Source organism: Ciconia boyciana, chromosome 13, assembly GCF_034638445.1.
Source record: "Ciconia boyciana chromosome 13, ASM3463844v1, whole genome shotgun sequence".
Taxonomy (NCBI): Eukaryota; Metazoa; Chordata; class Aves; order Ciconiiformes; family Ciconiidae; genus Ciconia; species Ciconia boyciana.
Window position 1 is genome coordinate 15,046,100 of NC_132946.1, and position 21,107 is coordinate 15,067,206.

The 21,107-nt window shown below is 35.0% G+C and overlaps 1 protein-coding gene across 9 annotated transcripts in view; it reads right to left on the bottom strand.

The window, feature by feature from the left end:
* RBFOX1 (RNA binding fox-1 homolog 1) overlaps nt 1-21,107 on the bottom strand; it is a 292,969-nt gene that overhangs the window by 26,007 nt on the left and 245,855 nt on the right. For 6 of the 9 annotated variants that reach the window (XM_072877915.1, XM_072877924.1, XM_072877921.1 and 3 more), the window contains 2 exons: nt 13,359-13,398; nt 4,901-4,965 (listed from right to left, as the gene is read on the bottom strand). In XM_072877915.1, coding sequence (XP_072734016.1) covers nt 4,901-4,965; nt 13,359-13,398 — 105 coding nt within the window. Of the gene's footprint in view, nt 1-4,900; nt 4,966-8,451; nt 8,495-13,358; nt 13,399-21,107 lie in introns of all 9 variants that reach the window. The other 3 variants (XM_072877920.1, XM_072877923.1, XM_072877916.1) reach the window with 1 other exon arrangement.

Below are 21,107 nucleotides of genomic sequence, written 5' to 3' on the forward strand. Positions count from 1 at the left end.
GACTGAAGATGCTATTATATTTTGTATGCTCTCAAAACCTTGATTTTTTTTTATATATATCACTAGTAAGATCCTCAATAAGAGAAAATAATTTGAATAAAACTATAGCGGTTTTCATTGTTTATTCATAAAATAGAAGATCATAAAGACTACAATATACAAAAAAATCACCTCCATCTACAGAAGCTCACATTTTATATTTTGTGTATTTTTATTCTTCATTCTAATTTTTCATTCTTTAATGAGCATGTTTCCAATTAAATCAAATCTGTACCTATTCTATTTTAGGATAATCTGTCCAAAAATATCAAGTATTACTCTCTACTACTTGCCCAAAGAGAACTGGAAAATATATTAAATTATATCTCTGTAGACACTAGTACTTTGACAAAAATGAATACTCCACATAGGCATGTTAAAAATGTAAACTATTAGAACATCAGGATTTTACCGGGAATAAGATTTCAGATCTGGAAGATACACAACTTCCATATGACAAAATCTCCTGTCTCAAATTTCATACAAAATCCTATGTATGACCACAGAACATGTAACGCAAACTGATAGTGAAAAAAAGAAATTTTATACTACAAAGTGTTATGTACAAGATATTTTGGAATATGCCTTATTTGCTTTTTAAAAAGTCTAGTGAGAAAAAAGAGGTCAGCTTCCAGTGATGAGGGATCTAATTCAGACAACAAAGAAGTCAATGGGAATCTTCCCATTGTTTGTAGTGAGATTTAAATTTGACACTGTATTAGAAAAAGGGAATTACGCTCAGAGCAAAATACCTCTGTACATATGTATGTGTGCATGTCTGCGCACGTGTGTGTGCATGTGCGTGTGCGTGTTTGTGGGTGGGTGATGGATGGGGAATGTGTGTATATATATGAATACACAATCATACATATATAAACACACATAATTATCATTATTAAGTATAACAGGGTTAGCAAGCAGTACAAGTGAAATGACTCTGCCTTTCAGACAAGGCTAGTTTACTGTTACTGGGGTTTTGTTTTATTATACTACCATATACATTTTCATAAATATTGCTGACAAAGTTAATATGCAAGAAAGGAACATTTTTCTTACTCCGATCGAAGATGCAATAATCAAATCATAAAACACAAAACCAATAGCCAATCAATGTGAATAAGTCTGCCCATAGGCTTAATTCAAGCAAGCCATTCACTGAGCTATGTGATGGATCTGTCAAATCCAATACAGCATTACAGACATACTAGCAACATCAAGTGAACATGCAATGACAAAATGACAATACGCCCCACTGCCATGCTTTGACTTGTTCTACCTCACAAATATAAAACTTGATGACTTTGCTAGTTTCTCTTACTCCAGACTTGGACAGAAATCTAACAACTATGTTTTTGTTTATATTTTTAAAAATATTACATGAAAGCTGAATAAAAGTTGTATGAACGTTTTACTGACATTTGATTTAGTGCCTTTTGCACATCCTTACAATTATTTTTTCCAAACACTCTCAGTTTAAAGAGTTTGGCAGGCAAAGCTCCAGAATGGTGAAGAACATATATAGACCAGTAGGTCCCCTTTTATCATTTATAAGAATTGGAAAAATTATCAGAAATATTTTAAATACTGGAAAGTTAAACTTTTTTTTTTTTGATCCACTTCTGCAAAGAGCTTAGAATATTTAAGTGCAATTTAGTACGACGATAGATCACACAGTATAAAAATCCAATTCTCAATTTTTTTAACTTGTATTCGGTGATTATATTGATTCAAAAATAAAACAAAATGTACCTGTTTGTTTGTTCATTTGTTTTCTTGGTTTTGGTTTACAATTCTAAGAAGTGACTGGAGAAATCTCCAAGGTCTACCTCCGTTGTGAAATTGTTTTTAGGAGTACATGATTTGTCTTAACAAATACTTAGGGGTTTGCGTTGATTTGTTTCATGAGATTTCCTTGCCACCTGATTCTCCCCTATATATCTGTTCTTTGCCTCTTTCCAGCAATATTTCCCGCTGTGACAAACAAGGATACCATTGCATTTCTTCACAATAGAGCTCTCTTACAGTGATCATTATCCATTGACTTGGTATATTGATTCTGGAGTCCCGAATCTTTCTGTTAACCTTTATTTTTAATTTACCAAAACGTGTCTCCAATCTAAAGATTTCCTCTTTCCATCTCGTGACTTAAGAAGCATGTCAAATATGGAACATTGCCATTCATCATGTATATGAGCTGTGATCAGAAAAATAAAGCTTTTTTATTTTTTAAATTAATATGAAGTAGTATTTCCATGATATGCCACTGCTTCAATAGTACATACTCACTGGTCCTCACTTCATTTTTCTGGGCATTGTTTACACATAAACAGTAAATATATGTCATGTGTAATTAAATTAAATAGGGGCTCAAATCAACGCTAAATAAGAGTAGTCTATAAGGAGATGTGGAATCTTCAATATTGTCAGAGGACAGCAGATGGTTATTACATTGAGAAGAAAAGATACAAGCAGTTGTACTGAACTATATTTCAGCACTTTCAATATTAATAATTCACAAAAGATGCTAAATTAAATTCATTAAAAAATGAATGAAAAGTTAATCAAATTAAGCAAACTGTAGTTGTGAGTAATCAGAGGTATCCATGTTTGCACATAGTTTCCCATATGCAAAGAAACATTTGAGCAGATCGTTATTTGTTTTGTTCTCTATGCTAGTTTTAGGATTCTCCCATAAAGAAATTCAGTTACAATATTTGTAATTAAGACAAGAAACCATATTCGTTTGGGGGAAGCAGATCAAAGATGAGGGTTAACCATATTTAAAAAGAGAAGCTAAATTAAAAAAAATCCAAAAGATATAAAATTCATTTAAGATATTTAAAATTATGCAAGCAAAGACAGGTTATTACAATTCTAATTATACACAAAGTGTATCTGAAAATTAGACAGTTAAAAAAAAATAATTAAGGGTTGTCACAACTGCATTACTACTGATGCCATCTCAAGCTTCCTTTACAGCATTTAAGAGCACTATCTTCTTAGACAAATCCTTTACTTTTTTTGTCAGCAGAACTCTTAGTGATGTTGACTCTCTACCCATAACAGAACATGTGACCAACTGATGTTTTATCTTACAGCATTTGATTTGTTTTATGAGAAGGTACATTAATCCATAATTAAAGCATTTAAAAGTCATCTTGATATTGTTCAGTTTCTCTATGTAACGTATAGGTTTTCAGAAATTCATTTATGCGTAGGAATAAACACCCTATAAAATGATCCAGGGACACCTGAACGATATCTGGCAAAAAATGACTAACCACAGGAGGTTATTTATAATTTTGTCCTTTCAGTTTAGTAAGTTTTTAGAAGCAGGAACTGTTTTGCATGATAAGCTCACAGAAAAATACTAGAGCTATGACATGCTAACACACCTTTGTGGAAATGAAATGAAACTATTGAGTAGCATTTCACCTTTGTAGGTTACCCTAAGTAGAAATAGTACATTGCGAACAAAGTGCACACAGCACATACCTAGTTGATATCACTGATCCAAAATTAGTAGAAAGTAACTTGCTTACCTGTCTGACACAGCATGCCTCAGCCACACATGCAAATTACTTTATTCACATAACTTTAAAGAAATATATCTTCATTACCCAGAATAAGCATTTGAAAGGCAAATATGCATGCATAGCATTGTAACATTCATACCATGGTACTTTGTTCTAAAAATACAGAATCCATGAACAGCACTTCAATCTAAGAAATAGTTCACTGAACTTTCTTAATCTGTTGATTTCTTTAAGAAACAGAAACATTTAAAACGATGTCTAATTTAGCATCTAAAGAAATTTTTCAATACATATTCAAGACTTAAGAAGTTATCATCTCCATGATTCCAAGGGAAAATTTTCTTAGAACAGGAATTGAGAAGTGTGACCTTACTTCTCTCTGCTGTAGTGAAGCAAAAAATATGCATGTATCTGTCTTTCACAATATACATCCTCCCTTTACCACTGTACGCCCCTCAAGTACTTGAAAAGTATTAAAGATAGCATAGATTTTAAGGGTACAGTTTATGAAGAAAACATAGGATATTCTTTCTTTTCATTACAAAATCATGTCCACACACTGCAAAGACTTAATTTTATGCAATTTGACAAAATCCTATTCCTACTGAAGTCAATAGCAATTTAGACATTGACTTCAAAGGGGTCCCAATTTTCATCTTGCAAGAAGACAAGTTAATTCATGTCACATGGCTTTTAGTTTATAGAAGTTAAGTCTTTGCATGCTTCTCTTATGCAGATTTTAATAATCTTTTATTCCTGGTATTATTTCCACCAAATGTGGAACATTTTGAGGATAAAAATACAGAGCAAAAGAAGAATAACTGATTTTCTTTCAGTATTTTGAAAAAATCAAATGCCTGGAAAGAAAGCAAATGGAAAAAGTATTGTTTTGCCTTGGATAGCTCAAGCTTAGACACAGTTCTTTCTCAGTTTTCACTGACTAAACAATGTCAATGCGAATCGAGGGCACTCAATAGGTTCAGGTTCTAAATCAACTGAAATAATACTCCTAAGACGAATAATGATCTTTAGTAGCAGACCATCATGAAGCTGTACATATATTTATCTACATTGTACAAGGGTCACAGACATTAACTGGATGATCTACAGCTTGGGAATGTGCACATCTCATGCCTGATTCTCAATTAGGGCCTAAAACCTCTCAATTTATGGCTATTCATGGATTATAATAAAACAGCCTGCTTTAGATATCACAATTATCTGCAGAGCAACAAGACAGTTATGAGACTTCAACAAGGCAAATTTATAGAATCATCTTCAACTTCCACTGGTCAAATATTTCTTAGCAGTAAATGAGGTCTTACCTGTCACTGTAGGCAGCTGCAGTGGCAGTGGCAGGCTGGGCATACCGGTAGGCAGCATAACCACCCTGAAACACAAACTCACGCTCTAACTGGATTGCCACAGCACCTTAAATAACATTTTGCAAAATCTAGCAGCAACTGAAAGAGTACTGTCATGCTGTAAGTTCACTTAAGGGGTTAAATACATAGGAAATATTTCAGTGAATCATTAAGCAAAATTCATCACCACAAACTTCTAATCTTAAGATTTGTCCCAGAGATCAGGAGAAAGCAATGAACTGTATTCATCAACTTAAGTTTTTTTACAAGACAATACTGTATTCTTCCACAATTTTTCAAGTAGCAATTGTTCTTATGAATGAGGTGTACGCATATTAATAAAGCAATGCTGAACTTAAAAGAAAAACTCAGCTAATAATCAATTCTTTTTTGTACAAAACATGATTTGCCATGTCTGGTTGATTAAACCTATGCATCTGTGCACTCAATTAACACTTAATGTTACATAGGTTTCCAATTTATACGTAAAATCATAATGAAGAAGCAAAATTCTCTGAGTCCATGAATTAACATTCAGTTCTATGTAACAGTAATTGCAGCTGTTCAATTAAGCAAACAGGACAAACACACACACATTGGAAAGGAATTGTGTGCAGTGATGCATTGATTATCAAACTGTGAAAACAGCAGAGCTTCCTGTTCAATGGACCACGGTGTTATATCAACCATTTCAAAATGATCTCAGCATGCCAATTAACAAACAGAGGCCAGTCTCCACAGATAACACAAACACGATTTACGTCCCAATTAGAATTCACCACCCCATAATCCGCTGGGACAGGGGACTTTTGTATTTCCTTTCCCACCTTCCCCCACCTTAACAAAGAGTTGAATAAGAAAGTATCAGATCACTCAGCTTTGAATAAAAGTCATTCCTTTGCTAAAGTGTTCGCTTTAATGGATTGGGGGTTTTTTTTGTTTTTTTTTTGGAAGGCTGCATTCACACAAGATATTATGCTGAAGAATAGGCTATGATGTGTCAACCTTTACTGTAACAGTAGTACATTTTTACTGCAGGAACTTTTCTGGGTTTTCTATTTTGATTTTACAAATAAAAATTCACTCTTTTCAGAAAAGCAATTTCAACTACTTCTACAAGCTATTTCCCCTTCTGCTACTTTGCTTGGTGGAATTGTTTTCATCCCCAACAGGTGTAAACCTGTTTTAGTTTGAAGATTTGAAGCAGGTTGGTTTTGGAAATCAATCATTCAGCTGATAACACCACATCACCCTAAGAATAAACATATGTTTTACGTATACTGACAGCTCATTAGAAAGTCCAGGCTTTGAATTGTCAACTTCCTCGAGGAATATTCTTTCTGACTTTTTCAAGTGCTCACACAGAGAATAGTACATTTACCTCCCCACTCCTGGCCAGCTCCCTGCCAGCAGCAATTGTGTCACCCAACCACCGCCATAAGGCAGGCGCTTTCATACCCCTACATACGCTGTCTCTTCGGCAGCGAGCTGCTTCTCTGTGCAAGCACAGAAGCGTGGAGATGAAATACTTTCTCATTTCAGATCATTTGATTTTTATAAACCAATAGAAGGCTATTACTGTCAAAAATGTATAATAGGCACATATTGCTTGCAGGTATGTACATACAGGCAATCAGATGTCAAATAATGTCACCAAGTGCAAACTGAGCCAGTAAACAGTGAGGCTGAGAGATGATAACGCAAGCTGCACACTTGCTCTGGCTTCTGCTACAAGGAGAAAGGGGAGAGATCATACAAATTTATCTGTCCTCCCCTCCTGTTTTTTGAGTGCTAAATATAGCACCTTTTTTTTTTCCTTTTTTTTTCTTTTTTTTCTTTTTCTTTCTTTTTTTTCTTTTTTTTTTTCTTTTTTCCCCTGAGTGCTGATATGAGGGAGTATAAATGGTAAAAGTATAAAGAAGATATTAAACTTGTTTTCATGATCCAGTCCTGAAAATGTGTCTCAGACTGCAAGTCATTCTGCAGGATGACATGATTCTGTTCACCACATGTATGACTCCTTTGCTTGTCCTGTAGTCCAAACCCCTTATTTAAATGTGAGAGCCACTTCATTTCATTCCGACTATGCACATAATGACTCCCACTGCAGTACAGAATTGAGAATGGGCCACCACGAGAAGTATCAATGTTTCACTGTCCTTAATCAGACAAAACTGAGACAGGCTGTTCACATACTCGCTGGTCTTACATCTACAGATGGTAGGCTCTGTGACAATTGTCTTTCTTTCCTGTATTTAACTATCACTAAATATTGGTCAGTCTGTGAAGACGGACCCTTTCTTGCTCCCTAAATAGAAGAGTTACATTCCTTTTATGCTTACATTTTGATTTGCTTTCATCAAAGAATTGTTGCTGAACAATGAAGCTCAACTCTGAACTTTACTAAGATGCTTTGGATTCAACAATCATGAACTTTGTGAGAGTCCTGGAAAGACTGAATCTCAAGCAGGAAAAATAAAAAGAGATTGAAGTTATTGAATTTGCCTGAGTTCTCTGGAGATCTCAAATGCAGGACACATTTGGTTATCAGGAAAATCATAACTCCCTACCAGCCCATGTCATGATTTCATATTTTTAACATAAGCTATCACATAAATACACATAAAAACATTCTTAAGCTAATTATTTTTATCTAGTTTGTGTTCTGCAGTTTTGGTGTGGTACTAAGTTTTCTCACTGTTTTACTTCAGTTACTTCAGATGATTTATCACTACAACAACAAAATACTTACAGGCACACTTTATGTTGGGAATCAGGATGGGTATCTGATTCAACGTCCTGAACCCTAAACTTCTGTGACAAGTTCTACTTTACAATTTTTCTCTAATTTTGAACTTGGCTGATATCTTAGATGAAAAATACACTAGTAATATCCACTACGTATACATCTCTTGAGTAACATTAAATATTTATCTTCGTGCCTTAGACTATATTGCAAAATAAAATATTTAGAACAAAATTATGTAATAATTACATAATGATAAATAATAATTTGCAGTTTCTATGTTTTAGAAATGTTTTAGGAATGCTTTTTTTTCCTCTCACTAAGTACATTCAAACAGAAAGTACCTGGCTGTTATGCCTTAAATTATTATTTTGAAAATTCAGCTGAAATAATAAATTCAGCTAAAATAATTAAAAAATGCCCACTGCCTTAGCTGTGCTCCCATATTTGCTACTTTCAAAAGAATGATAACACAACGTTACAGCAGCTTAAGTTGTCTTATAGAGTCAATATCCTCACAGTCCAGATATAGAGCTATATCTCACTGGCATAAAATACTGAACAGGAACTGTTGTATTTTGTGGGATATGAAGAATATCTGTGATTTTGTGATAGAATCTGGAAAATAAAATGCAACTGGTAGCCTATTCTTATCATTTATACACACAGAATCCATTTTCTCACATAATGATTTGAGTATTAGTATGATTTTACAAAAGTCTACATTCAGCATAATGAGTTTTTTCCATCAGTCAGCATGTCATACCTGTGGGAACTTATTGCCATAGACAGGCTCTTGCAATACTGCTCTATAAAGAAACAGAAATGTAATGATTTGAATGAGTAAGGAAAGAAGAATGGAAAGAAGGATGGAAAGAAACATGTAAGGAAGGAATTTAGACAAATTCCCCAAAGCCACTCATTACAATTTTCCTTTCAATGTTTTGCACATCTCTGTGGCTCAAGCAAATTGAAATAGAGCAGTGGGATCCGTGGAAGATCAGTAGCCAATTGTTACAGAGAAATCTTAATCAATTTTAGAAAGAAGTTGCAGAATTTTTAGATAAGATATGATAAAATGGAAATGAACGGAAAATCAAATGCATCTGGATTTTTAAATAAAATGTATATATCTGTAGTAAGAATAATTTCCACAAAAACGAGTTATACAAACACACATCTATAGATTACAAAACCATATACACATGTGTGCACCTCCTCCTAAAATACATAAATTACTTTTTATCTTGATCTCAGATGTACTGACAGTGTTTATTGTAGATAGAGATAAACTAAGTGACTTTAAATGATGGGGGGTTTTTTTGTTAGTTTTTCCTATTACTAACGTATTTAATATTCTATGTGAATGCTGATCATTATTTTTCCTCAATTTTTACTTCCTATACCTCCTTTCACTCAAGGATCTCAAAGTATTTAGTGAACATTAATTAATTAAAGTTCAAAACCTTCTCTATGATTTAGAATTATCCCTGCCTTATTAGCTAAAATTAGAGAAATGAGATTAAAAACTGGCATGAATTATACCCAGCCCTGTAGAATATAGAAAGTAGTAGTAGTCATTTCCTCTTCCTTCCTCCACTGATAAGATATTAAGGTTTAAACAGTCTTTGTTCTGTTCACGGAGTAAAACTTTGACTGGGAGAATTAAAAATAAATTATCCACCACCTCTTTGTGCTGGCTCAACTTCTGGAACAGGCCTATGTGAAAGGTTCATGTTATTTCTGTGTTGTGCTCCCAGAGGTATCTGTTGCCTCAGAGAAGCTCTTGGTAATATATCCAAACTGACACCACCTGTATTAATTCCAGCCAAATACAGTCACCAGGAGTGATCAAGCATTTTTTTGAATGCAGTTTTTATATCACAAATAAAGATCAGAGAGATGAAAAGACATTTCATCAATAGATCTCAAGACGTTTAAAAAGGTATCATGGAGCGTTCCAGCACATAGAGCATTAGGAGGAACAACCCACTGTTCCTTGGGGACTCTTTTGCCCTTGGAAAAGTCATTTCTCCACTTCTCGTTCTGTTTCTGTGAGTCGCAGGAAAAGGCATATCCCTCCATTTACAAAACAAAAATCTTTGGTTCTTAAAAGAAAGACTTCAATGCTAACTGCATATCCTTGCTTTTCACACTAGAAGAGTGCCTTTCAGGATATCTGATTGCATCGATGGACTATCAAGGGAACATTGCTTAGATAATGATATCTGCTTTTTTCCTTGGGAAGTAAATATGTCCTCCACCCTCAATACCATCCTACCTTTGAGCTAAAGGAGATGGCAGTAGCTACTGATAATCTTGTTCCATACCCCTGATCGCAAAGTATGCCTTATTCTTGATCAGCAGCTCAGAAAAAAATCTCAAACCTATGGACTTATACATTGTTGTGGACTCTCACCAGTTGCAGTATGACAGGTTCAGAATCCTGAGAACAGGTTAGAAAATCTTGCTTTGAACAATAAGACTGGCTAATGTACATGGTTAAACCATATTGGCAAGGGACTTCTGAAGCTGGTGATGACAGAGTTCAGGAGTTTCTCATATTTCTTAGCCTTCCCACATTTTTAGGTGTGGATTGAAGACTGACATGTTCTGAAAACATTCTTTATGACAATAGTAAAAAAATAACAGATTTAAGATAAAGCAGAGCAATAGTGTAGAGCTATTATTCTAACTGCATATTTCTGTGCCTGTTACTATTTTTGCTTCATTTTGTGGAGTGTATTTTCTTATTTTCACAAGTGTCAATCTTCATCTAGGAACTTCTATATTTGCTGGCAGGCAACCTTAATTCTCTTTTAATGACTTTTTCTCTTAGTGAATCAATACTTAATTTTAAAAGGTCTTCCTTACTTCCTAATCATCTCCTTTATTTTTCCTACTCAAAGGCACATTTAAAAAGGAATTCAATAGCTCAGCTATTTCAGAGGCATTATTACATTTCATATAGAACTATATGAAATATAGAATATATTATATTACATCTAGAATCATGGCTGTTGATTTTTCATTTTAGACTGTACTATTTTTACATTCCTATTCGCTTCTATTCCTCTGGCTAATATTAAGCAACCCTGGCTATTTGCTGTTCTTGGTTCACCCTGCAGTTTTCACCCAACCAGTATCTTTCTGTGTCTTCCCTCCTTCTTTTCCACAAAATCTAGCCATCAAAGCCTATATTGATAGCTAGTTATGAAAAGATTGGCATGGTCCATATTACTGGTGGTACTCAACACAATCATATCAGAATGAAACCCACTTTGATATACTTGTTAATGCATATTTTTGGTCTGGCTTTTCAGTACTGTGTTCCTTTTGTTTTGCTTTCTGTGGTATTTTTAAGGTTCCTTTCTCTCCAATCTGCTATTAAAACCTATATTATTGAAAATTTTTTTCTCCTTTTTTACCACAAAGCATTTGTTCTTTCACAAAGCTTCAGCTCTGCACTTAAAATGAAAAGCTGAGTAGAACTATGTCATAATCAATTGGGATTTAATAAATAACTTGGTCCCCTGTGAACTAATACACTAAGAACTAATACACTGTGAATTGTAAGGTTTCTTTTGATTTATGCCAGTTCTCTATCTCTCTCTCCCTCCCCTGCAAAATGTTTTATATGCAAGAAAGAACAAATGTGAAGAAAAACAAATTATAAAATAGGAAGCTTTGTACATTATAAAAAAATTAAACAAATTTCCAGAAGAGTGTTTTAATTCTGTCAGCTGTTGTAAAGGTAAACATTCTGCTGCATTAAGAGAACTAAGAAATGCAATCAGAAATACAAGGCTGCAACTGGGTGAAAACCAATGCACCAGTACAGTTATTCCATTTTCTAATGCACATGACTATTCCAGACAACAAAACTGAGGCTATACTAGGAATTAGTAATTTCTTCAGTATCTTCCTCATTGAAATCACTTTCCATTTGGAAACAAAATGTTAAAGCCTGTGAGAGGGTGTGAGGCCACCTAAAAATAATATTGTCAGTCACCAAAAGATATTCCTGTTTTTCAGCAGCAGTGGGTTCCAAAATGACGAACTGTTCCATTAACATTTAGTTCCCACCTATACTATCACATTAAGCAATCCTGAGAGAGATGACTTGTTGCCTTTCAGATTTTTGCGTTGGTAAACTGAACAAAATGGATGTCACATTCTTTTGACAGTTTGAAGAAATATGAAAATTGGAAACCACACTTGAAGAAAGTCCACACTGTACCATGTATCCTATACAGCTCAAAAATTCAGCAGCAATGTGTTTAGGTGAGATTAAAGCAGCATACTAGAGTTGAGTAAGCCTTTGGCAAATGGGTGATTCTCATGTGTTGTAAACAATATGTTACTGATAACATCACTAAGTATGTAGGGAGAGAATTTGAACCCATGCTAATGTATTCTAAATAGCTTTTTAAACTACACAATGAATTTTCAGATAAGTATCAGACTCTTTCTACCCCTATCAGAAAAACAAAACCTACTTCATCCATAAATTCAAATTGTTTTCCTTCTTTATATAAAACTTATTTAAAAAAATCTGTTCCCGTGGAAGTAGTTCTAAAAGATTGCTGATAATGAATACAAGGAATGTTTTCTAGAACTACCTATTGAATCTTTAACATCCATACCAATTTCAACTCATCTCTCTCTTTGTATCTCAACAGAGACAGTACAACAGAAGTACAAGTAGGTTAGAGAAAGTGCTCTGGTGAAATAATGATACCTGTCGCTTAGGATGAGATTGCTTTATCAAAATAATAACAAATGTGAAAGATTACTGGAGTATCAGTAACATAGTTTACATCTACACATTTTAAAAAAAAGCCTGTGAACACAGAGTATAAGAATTAATTATTTTAGAAGAGTGAAATTCAGCCTCAACCACCTGAAACCTCTTGCATACTCAGCCATAAGTAGCCTCTTTGTATACATTCAAGGTAAAAACTTCAGTATTGGTAAGAAACTTAGAAAAGAATTATTTAAAAGGAAATTCATGACCAATGAGGTGAAGTAGGTAATGATGGATCCAGGGCTATAAATACTTACTAACAAATATAACCACTTCTTACATCATGAGCAGTCTCTACCCATTTCATTTAAACTGAAATAAGTGGACTTTAAGAGAGCAAATGGAAGTCTACTCAGATTACAAACAATACGTAGCCATATCTTAAACTTACTATGTCATTAAGCTCTACTATCACCGTGGCACTTACATATACCCAATGTAGTCTGGATTTGGGAAATCTATATCTCTCCATAAAGTATTTGCATACTTCAGATATTAATAATACTCAGCTTGCCTTGACTTTTAAAAATGAGCTTTTGGGGATTTGCAGAAGAATGTTTCTGCTTTATTTTTATTTTTTCTTTGAACTTCAATTTTGAAGGGAGACGCCCCTCCACACACGCACACATTTTTCACATCTTTTTGCATTCATTCAGCATTTGATTGAAGAGTTAATTCAGCTCCACTGAACAATGATAGATGTAATGAACAGAAAGGTCTTCCAATGTGAGAGATATTCTTCTCAATTCTTTCTGACAGGCAAGGGATGGTAAATAGACAAAACAGAGTCAAGCTAGGCAGCAAACTTGTAAAAAGAATGACTCTGGTAATGTACAAGGACAGCATGCACATCAATGAATACTTACATAAATGTCTGCACCATAAAATCCATCCTGGTATACAACACTGCAAGGATGCACACACAAAGAAAAACATCCATATTAGTGCATTTCCACATGCAAATGCCACCAACCCCTGCACAGCTGAGGTTAGTCTTGTCACAAGAACAGCAGGAGGGGGGAAGGAAGGCACTCTTCACATTGGTTAAGGAGGTTGGTAGTAATTATCAGAAGTGAAACTGTACTGAATACAACATCTTATAAAGTATGCCAAATGCTTAGTCAAAGAGAGGCAAAGCATGGCAGGTTTGGAAAATACTTTTGCTAAGGTTTTGGGGTTTGGGGTTTTTTTTCTTTTTTTTTAAGCAACCACATATTGGCAGCATTTTTTCTATAAAAATTTTCAGTGGGCCAATGCTACAATCAGTTTTAATACATTAACAAAATGCTATCTCTTAAACTACTACTTTCTTGTCCTGCAATTATGTGAACCCTCTGAAACAAAGTGCTAGTTGTCATTACTTAGACAGAAAACAAAACAAAGCGTAAGTTTACATGGTTAGAGGAATGTGTGAAATAATTATACTGATGGTATTCTACCCATTGGGTCAAATCTGAATACCTCAATGTGCACACAGATGAGAGTATTCATAGGTACTGCATTGTTGGCTTGATACACATTTACAATAGTGACAACAGGTCTGTTAAGACTGTCATGGTGTTATTCTTATTAAAAAAAAGTATTAACCTTCCTCACTTTATCATTTTACAACTTTCTGGTTGTAAGCTCCCCTGGTTCTGAGCTGCCCTGCAGTTTTGGTTGGATACATTATTACTTCTCTGAAAAAATGTAGTATTGTTATATTGCTATTAACAGTTTACCTGCTGCATTTCAGCTAAGACAAAATCATCACTATAAATAGTTCAAATTTTAGATTCTAAACCTTTCAGGATAAATGACACAGTATGACAAAGATGGTTTAAATGATTACACTAAATAAAACCAGAACTACACAACGGTGGCCTACCAATTACACACATTACATAAGTCCTGGCAATTTTACATTCATTTGGCAGTTCTGCAACTTAAAATGGGTATTTTCCAATATCAGAATCAACCCAAGCTGTTTCGAGAGCTAAATATGAGAGCACACAATAGGTTTTTTTGCAACAATATTTTCAATTTGGGAATACTATTATCTGGGAATAATAGTTATTACCATGTTTCTAGCCTAAGCTGTTTTGCAATTCCAACAAGAATTTTCATGTCAGAAATATAACTGATCTATTGAGGTCAATGACCAAAACCCACAGGGCTGAGCCGGTACGTGTCTAAGTCAGAATCACTTGAGAAAATCATAAATATGCATCCATGCACATAAACCACATTGATAAAACCACACTGATGATAAAAGTTTGCTGTGGAATAATAATGTGTGAAAACTCGGCTCCACTTAAATCACAGTGTCTGCCATTTGCTTCAGTAAGGTCAGACCTTTACTCGTGTATTTTTCCATTTATTATGTCTGCAGAGCAAAATATGCCAAACCTCATCTATTGGTAGCGTTCAGAGAGCTTGCTATTTACATTGTAATGTACCTTCATTTTGGTTTTGATATTCTGATTATTTTAAAATATTACATGTTTTTCTTATACCTGTTTGCATGTAAGAAATAAAACATTCCACATGAGTGTGAGGCGGAAGTACACAATTGTGAACAACATGGAAGGAGTTTTATGAGATCATATACAAATGATACAAAGTTTACTGAAGATGGGGGCCCCAAACCCACAACCCCCAGTTCCTCATATCCCTGTGCCACTCATTCTGGGAGGAGATGGAGGAGCTGGGAACGAAGGAGTGAAGTTGAGCCTGGGAAGAAGGGGCGGGGAGGGGGGCGAAGATGTTTTAGATTCTGTCTGTTTCTAACCATCCAAGTGCATTTTAATAGGCAATAAATTAAATTAATTTTCAAGTCAAGTCTGTTTTGCCCATGATGGTAATTGGTAAGCAATCCCTCTGTCTTTATCTCAACCCAAGAGCTTTTCCATCTTACTTTCTCCCCCTCTGCTCTTGAGGAGAGGGGATGAGAGCACAGCTGGGTGAGGGTCTGGCAGCCAGCCAAAGTCAACCCACCACAGTACATTAAAACATACTACTTTCAATTATGATTAAATATTCCTCCTCAGAAAATAAGGCTTTTGAGAGAATGTGTCAGAAAGGGGACCTTTTTTCTTCCTCCTCTTACTGATCCATGGCTATACAGTGAAGATGTCGCAAGATGAATAGGGGCTGATACATTTTGAATTCCCAAGTGCAGCTGGTTGTAATCTTGGATAGGTTACTTCATTCAGCTAGGCCTTCCTTTTACATATAATGCTTAGTCATGTGGAGGCAGAAACTTATTTTGAATTCTAAATATGCAACTGCTTGATAAATATTATACCGAAGGGAGTACCCAACACTAAAATGAGACATGAACGCATGACTCCACCATTAAACATGGTTAGTATTAAGATGAAGTGACAGAATCTGGCAAATGAGTATAACATTCCCAATCAGGACATGCACTACAAAAAGATATCGGCTGATTTTATTTCCTCCATATGGTCTGGTAGTATGATAGTGATGTTAAATATAAAACTTTCTGCTTCTTTTAAAGTTTGAAAAAAAGTAATTCTTCACATTTTCATAGATTTTCAGAGGATATTCTCACTGTCCTTGTCATTTGTCGACTCCTGTGACTGAATCTTACCAGTGGAGTCAAATGTATTTTCTTACAGCACCCTTCATCAGAAGGACAAAGTGTAAAACACCAAGAGCTATCTTTTTCTCTTGCGCTTTTCTTTCCTTCAGTATATAATTTTCCAAAGGGTAATTTTCTTGGCTTATCATCCCCTTTTCTCTGTTTGAAGCTGTAGGCAGAAAACAGATGATAAGTCTCAAGCATGGGAGGAGACTGAATGCATCACACAGGGACCCATCTCACCACAGCTCTTTTTAAACTTTATATTCAAAAAATTGTCTTGGCAGACAGATAAATCTTGAGTTCCTTGTAAACCAACACAGGGTCTGGAAATAGCCACGTTATTGAAATCTGAATTACTTCACCCAGGAATGGATGATATGTTAATGCACTACCTGGAGGCATTAAAATACGAACAACAAATTTGGGGGATTTATTTAGTTGCATTTTATGATTTTATAGTGCTAAGAAAAACTCAGAGAAGAGAGAAATCTTGATTTAATAAGAAAATGTGCATCTAAGTAACATCATATGTGGCAATCATTTCCTGAAATTATTTTTCTATAAATATGAAACTGTTTTCTCACCAACTATTATACATCTGCTTTGCATGGTTTTAACTGCTTTATTTTAGTCTCTGTGTCTTAAAACAATTTTTTGTAACTATATTAAGACAAACTCTTTACTAGTTTAGATTCCACCTTTATAATATCCTGGGAGGACTACATCTGTCTTCATTATCATTTTTCTATCCTTATCTTTCAAAAGGATTGGGTTGAATAATCTATCGATGACATAAAAAGACAGTTCTTGACTGCACAAACCTTAGTTCAATAACTTCATAGCACCTGAATATATGTGGCCCTCAGCCATACACACAATCTGCACGAGTTAACATAAATAACCTAAGGCAGATTAAGTGCACAGAGTGATTGATTCAGCGTAACAAACGGGCATTACAATCACGATTTAATTCATTGCAATAGGAATCATGGTTATAGTTTGCTATTTCCCCTCCAACACAACCAAGAGAAAGCACTTGAGTAACAAAAGTTCTCTGTTTTCTGAGTGCTGGTAGGGTCGCCTTCACTGTCCTACACATATTTTCCAGTTTTTGGTCTCGGAAATCACAGTATATCTTTTATATGAAACCTTTTATATGAAGCTGTCATGAAACAAATAATAGAACAGATGTAATTACAACCTTATTTAAAATAAACCAAATAAACCTTTCAACACTCTAATAACACGACTTTCAGTGTCGGAAATACAGAACTGAAACCCTTGTAGGAGGCTGTTTCAGCTTTTTAGAATGTTCTCCAATTCCAGGATCTTGTCTTTCCAGTTTCAACATTTTTCTGCCACGAACAAGTTATATTATCTGCTTTGGAAAATTAATTGAGGGCATTGCTGCAGAGAACAAAGCTGGAAGACATAAATCACCATGCGCTGGCAAAACACATTTTTTGTTCTAACAATTGCACATATATACAAAGCACAGAGTCCAAAGTAAGAGGAAGTTTCTGTGAGCCCAAAGAAATGTACTGGAAAAAAACATAACCACTGTAGTAGATGTAGTAGCTTATATTAGTTATCCTTCTTTCTTAAATTCAGAATAAGGTGTTGGAAAATAAAGCTTCTTTTTCATTTTGAATCAGTTAGAATGTAGCACTTCAAAACAATTATTTTAACAAAGGGAACAGATTCGGAATAGTCTCTGTTACTTCTCCTCCACCGTCCCCAACTTCACAATTTTATTTAGGGTTGGGGTTTTTTTTAATTCTTCTTTTCAAAGAGAAAAAAGCATATTGCTATCCTTTGCTTTCCCAGGAAGGACACCAGAAGTGGAGATACAGAATGAAAGCTAATTCTCTGTTAGCTTCAACGGAACTGGAAGGAGTGGAGGGGAAATGTGAAGACAAAGTCATCACACAATAAACTTGTGAAGAATTTGAGGCAAATGATGCTGGAATAGAAGGGCTTCTCATTAGTTTTACTAAAACTGCTATCTACTACTACCAGATATACAGTGACACTGGCTTTTCTTGACATCAGTATAAAGATGGAGCATGAGACTCATGAGGTTTTACTATTTGGTGAATGATTTTCAAGAATGCTGAGCTCCTACTTGCTGCAGAGTTCAAAAGGAATTACAGGTATCAAAATCACCTGCTTTCAGCAGTTTGCCAAAGAGAACAAAAACTGCTTCCTTCTCCTTTCTTTTGGCAATGTAAGTACTGCCAACTGCATCCAAAATCTATCATAAGGGTACCTTTACTAGCAGCTTCTGCTTTATTAGGACATTTCTTACACCATTAGTAGGCACTTTGTCAAAAAAATAGATAATCCTAGAAAGACACAGGTCAAGCCAAGAAGACATTGTTTTATATACTGATGTCTTTTTTTCCTTATCATTTAAAAATTATTTTGTACAAAACACTCTCTACTACCCAGAGAGAAGCCTGCAAGAAAGGTCAAAGAAGCAGTAAGCTCAAATCCTCCCACATGGAAGCTGTCCCAAGAAAGAAGGTATGAAAGGAATTTAGTCAGCTTAAAATAGTAACTGCTTTGCTCTTCAACCAAGCTACCAATCTTGCTGTGAAGTTCCCGGAGAGCCCCTGAGACAAGTCGGCGATAGCTCATAGCTCCACAGCTACGTCCTCCCATCCTGACAGGCTCTCATCTCTCTGCACCTCTCATGCCATACACAACACCATCGTCTCTGGCTTCTCTTTCTCCTGCAGCATAGTGTCAAAGCTAAGCTCTCCATACAAACTCTATTTAAACGTCAGCGTTCGGCTTTCTCACACAAATGATGGTTTACTCCCTCATTTCAGTTTCAGTAGGTTTTTATGGTACATAAATGAATTATACATATGAAGTTATGAGTAAGCTGCACATTGTAGTATTTCAAGGCATTAGAAATGATGCCACAGATGCTAAAAATGAAGTATTTTCCATGAGCTAATAAACAAGATACTATCTCAAGGAATTAGTGAAATGCCACACTCGCAAGAAAAGGATCCATTAATTATTTTATGTAGTGCTACGTATCTCATGAACACTGATTTAATTTTTAAATTACACATTTTAAAGCATATGTGCTGTTCTTTGATTTATAAGAAAACAATGGCCTTAAATACGGCTTTATTCAACAATTTTCCTCAGACCTAGCAAAGTGTGCCATATTTGCTATTTCCAGTAACCGTGAGGCACAGCAGGAGAGCACTTTCCGTATGAATCACACTAACTTGTTTTGCCTAATGAGACCACAAGATCTAGATTTCCTTACAGCCTGGGAGGCGTTGCCATTTCTTAACTTTGTTGATAAACAGTCTCTAAGAAAAGGTCACAGGCAGTATCAAACAGGACACCGGTGAATAACTACAGATTCAAGGGAGACTGCATAGAAAGGCGGCTTTTGTTATAGAGCGGGGAATCCTGAGGCAGTGCTGCTGAGATAAACCCGAGTAAGCAGCACGTCAGACTAGTCTAAGAAATACATGTTCTTAGCTTTACAGTTGATTTCCAAATTTAAAGCAAAATGATTCCACTTCAGTGCCAGAACTTTGTAATACAAACAAGTAAGTGTGAAGAAGATTATTTCAGATCAAGTATTCTATTTTATTTCAGTTATAAGCTTTCTAAGGTTAATGACATAAAAGAAAATGAAAAAGATCATTTCAAACTTCAGCTTTATATTTTACACTTATGTGTGGGTTCTTTTTTAAAAAGAAAACTAATACTTTTCTAACTAAACATTGCTGGAATTTAATGTATATTTATAATTAAAGTTATATCTGTCATTATACAAAATAAATGTCTTTTTTTTTAATGATTGAAAATATTTTAGTATGAAACTGTCTGCTTGGCTCTAAGGCAGGGCTCCTTCCTCGAGTGAAAAATGAGAAATTGCTACTAAATGAATTGCAAAATAGCATTCAAAGCTTTTTCCATTTTTCTTATCAACAAATGATATTCCAAGTTGTTTGCTTCCTTCTAGTAAGTTGATTCATTCACTCTGTGATCTCTTTATTATCTCTGTAATTTTCCTGGACTCCTACTCCCATTGTGACTGAAACCCCCATTTTTATAATTTATTCTCATTGATTAAGGATTTTTTCTGATGAAAATTCCTTTTTGCTTCTTTGATAGGTCAGAGTACGTAACAGGTGAGCACAGAACAAAGCATTGCAAAGAAATTCCAAATTGTACTGTTGTATCAGTGAAGTTACTAGCACAAGATCTAATACACTAGGCCAAAGAAATTATTTCAGAATAAAGCTTTATTAATCCAACTATGGATCGGTGAAACAGAGGTATGTATTATTTCTGCACTGATCCACGAAATACAAAAGTTGGAAATCTGTTTTGTGCATTGCAAAGCCGTGCCTTACTATAAAGCATGGGTGGATGGAGAAAATTAAACCTGACTAATACCTGAACTAAGACCTATCTAAATTAAGACAAAGCTTACTAACTGAAAACTTTTGCAGTCAAATTGTGTTAGAAAACATACTGACTGGCAAGGTGAACCCTAGTTTACTACGGGTTCATCTCGGACAGCTAGAAGTCATCAGAGCAATGAGAAGAGCTAGAAGTCATCAGAGCAATGAGAAGATGTGACTTCTTACTGATGCGATGCATGGCTCCCTCTGAAGTCAGCTTTAGGTCATGAAGGTAGTAGGTGAGATCTGTCCACCCTAACTGTCAAACCATCCTGCAGAAGAACGTAAGAGTGCTGAGCTGACCTCTTGGAATCTGGTTCTGAAACACTGCTGAACCTGACTGCAGTGCAAAACTTCTGTATTAACTTACAGCAGGAGTTCACAACGCTTATACATCTAACTTACTACCTAAAGACGCTGAAAGTAAGCAGTACAATTACATGAGAATATATATGTATTATACTTGGAAATTTAATTCATCCTGCTGAGTCACTGCACTAATAAAACTATAAAAATTTATATAACACACACAGAAAGCACCCACACGTGGCCCCTTAAATTAAAGCAAATTTAAGTTATTT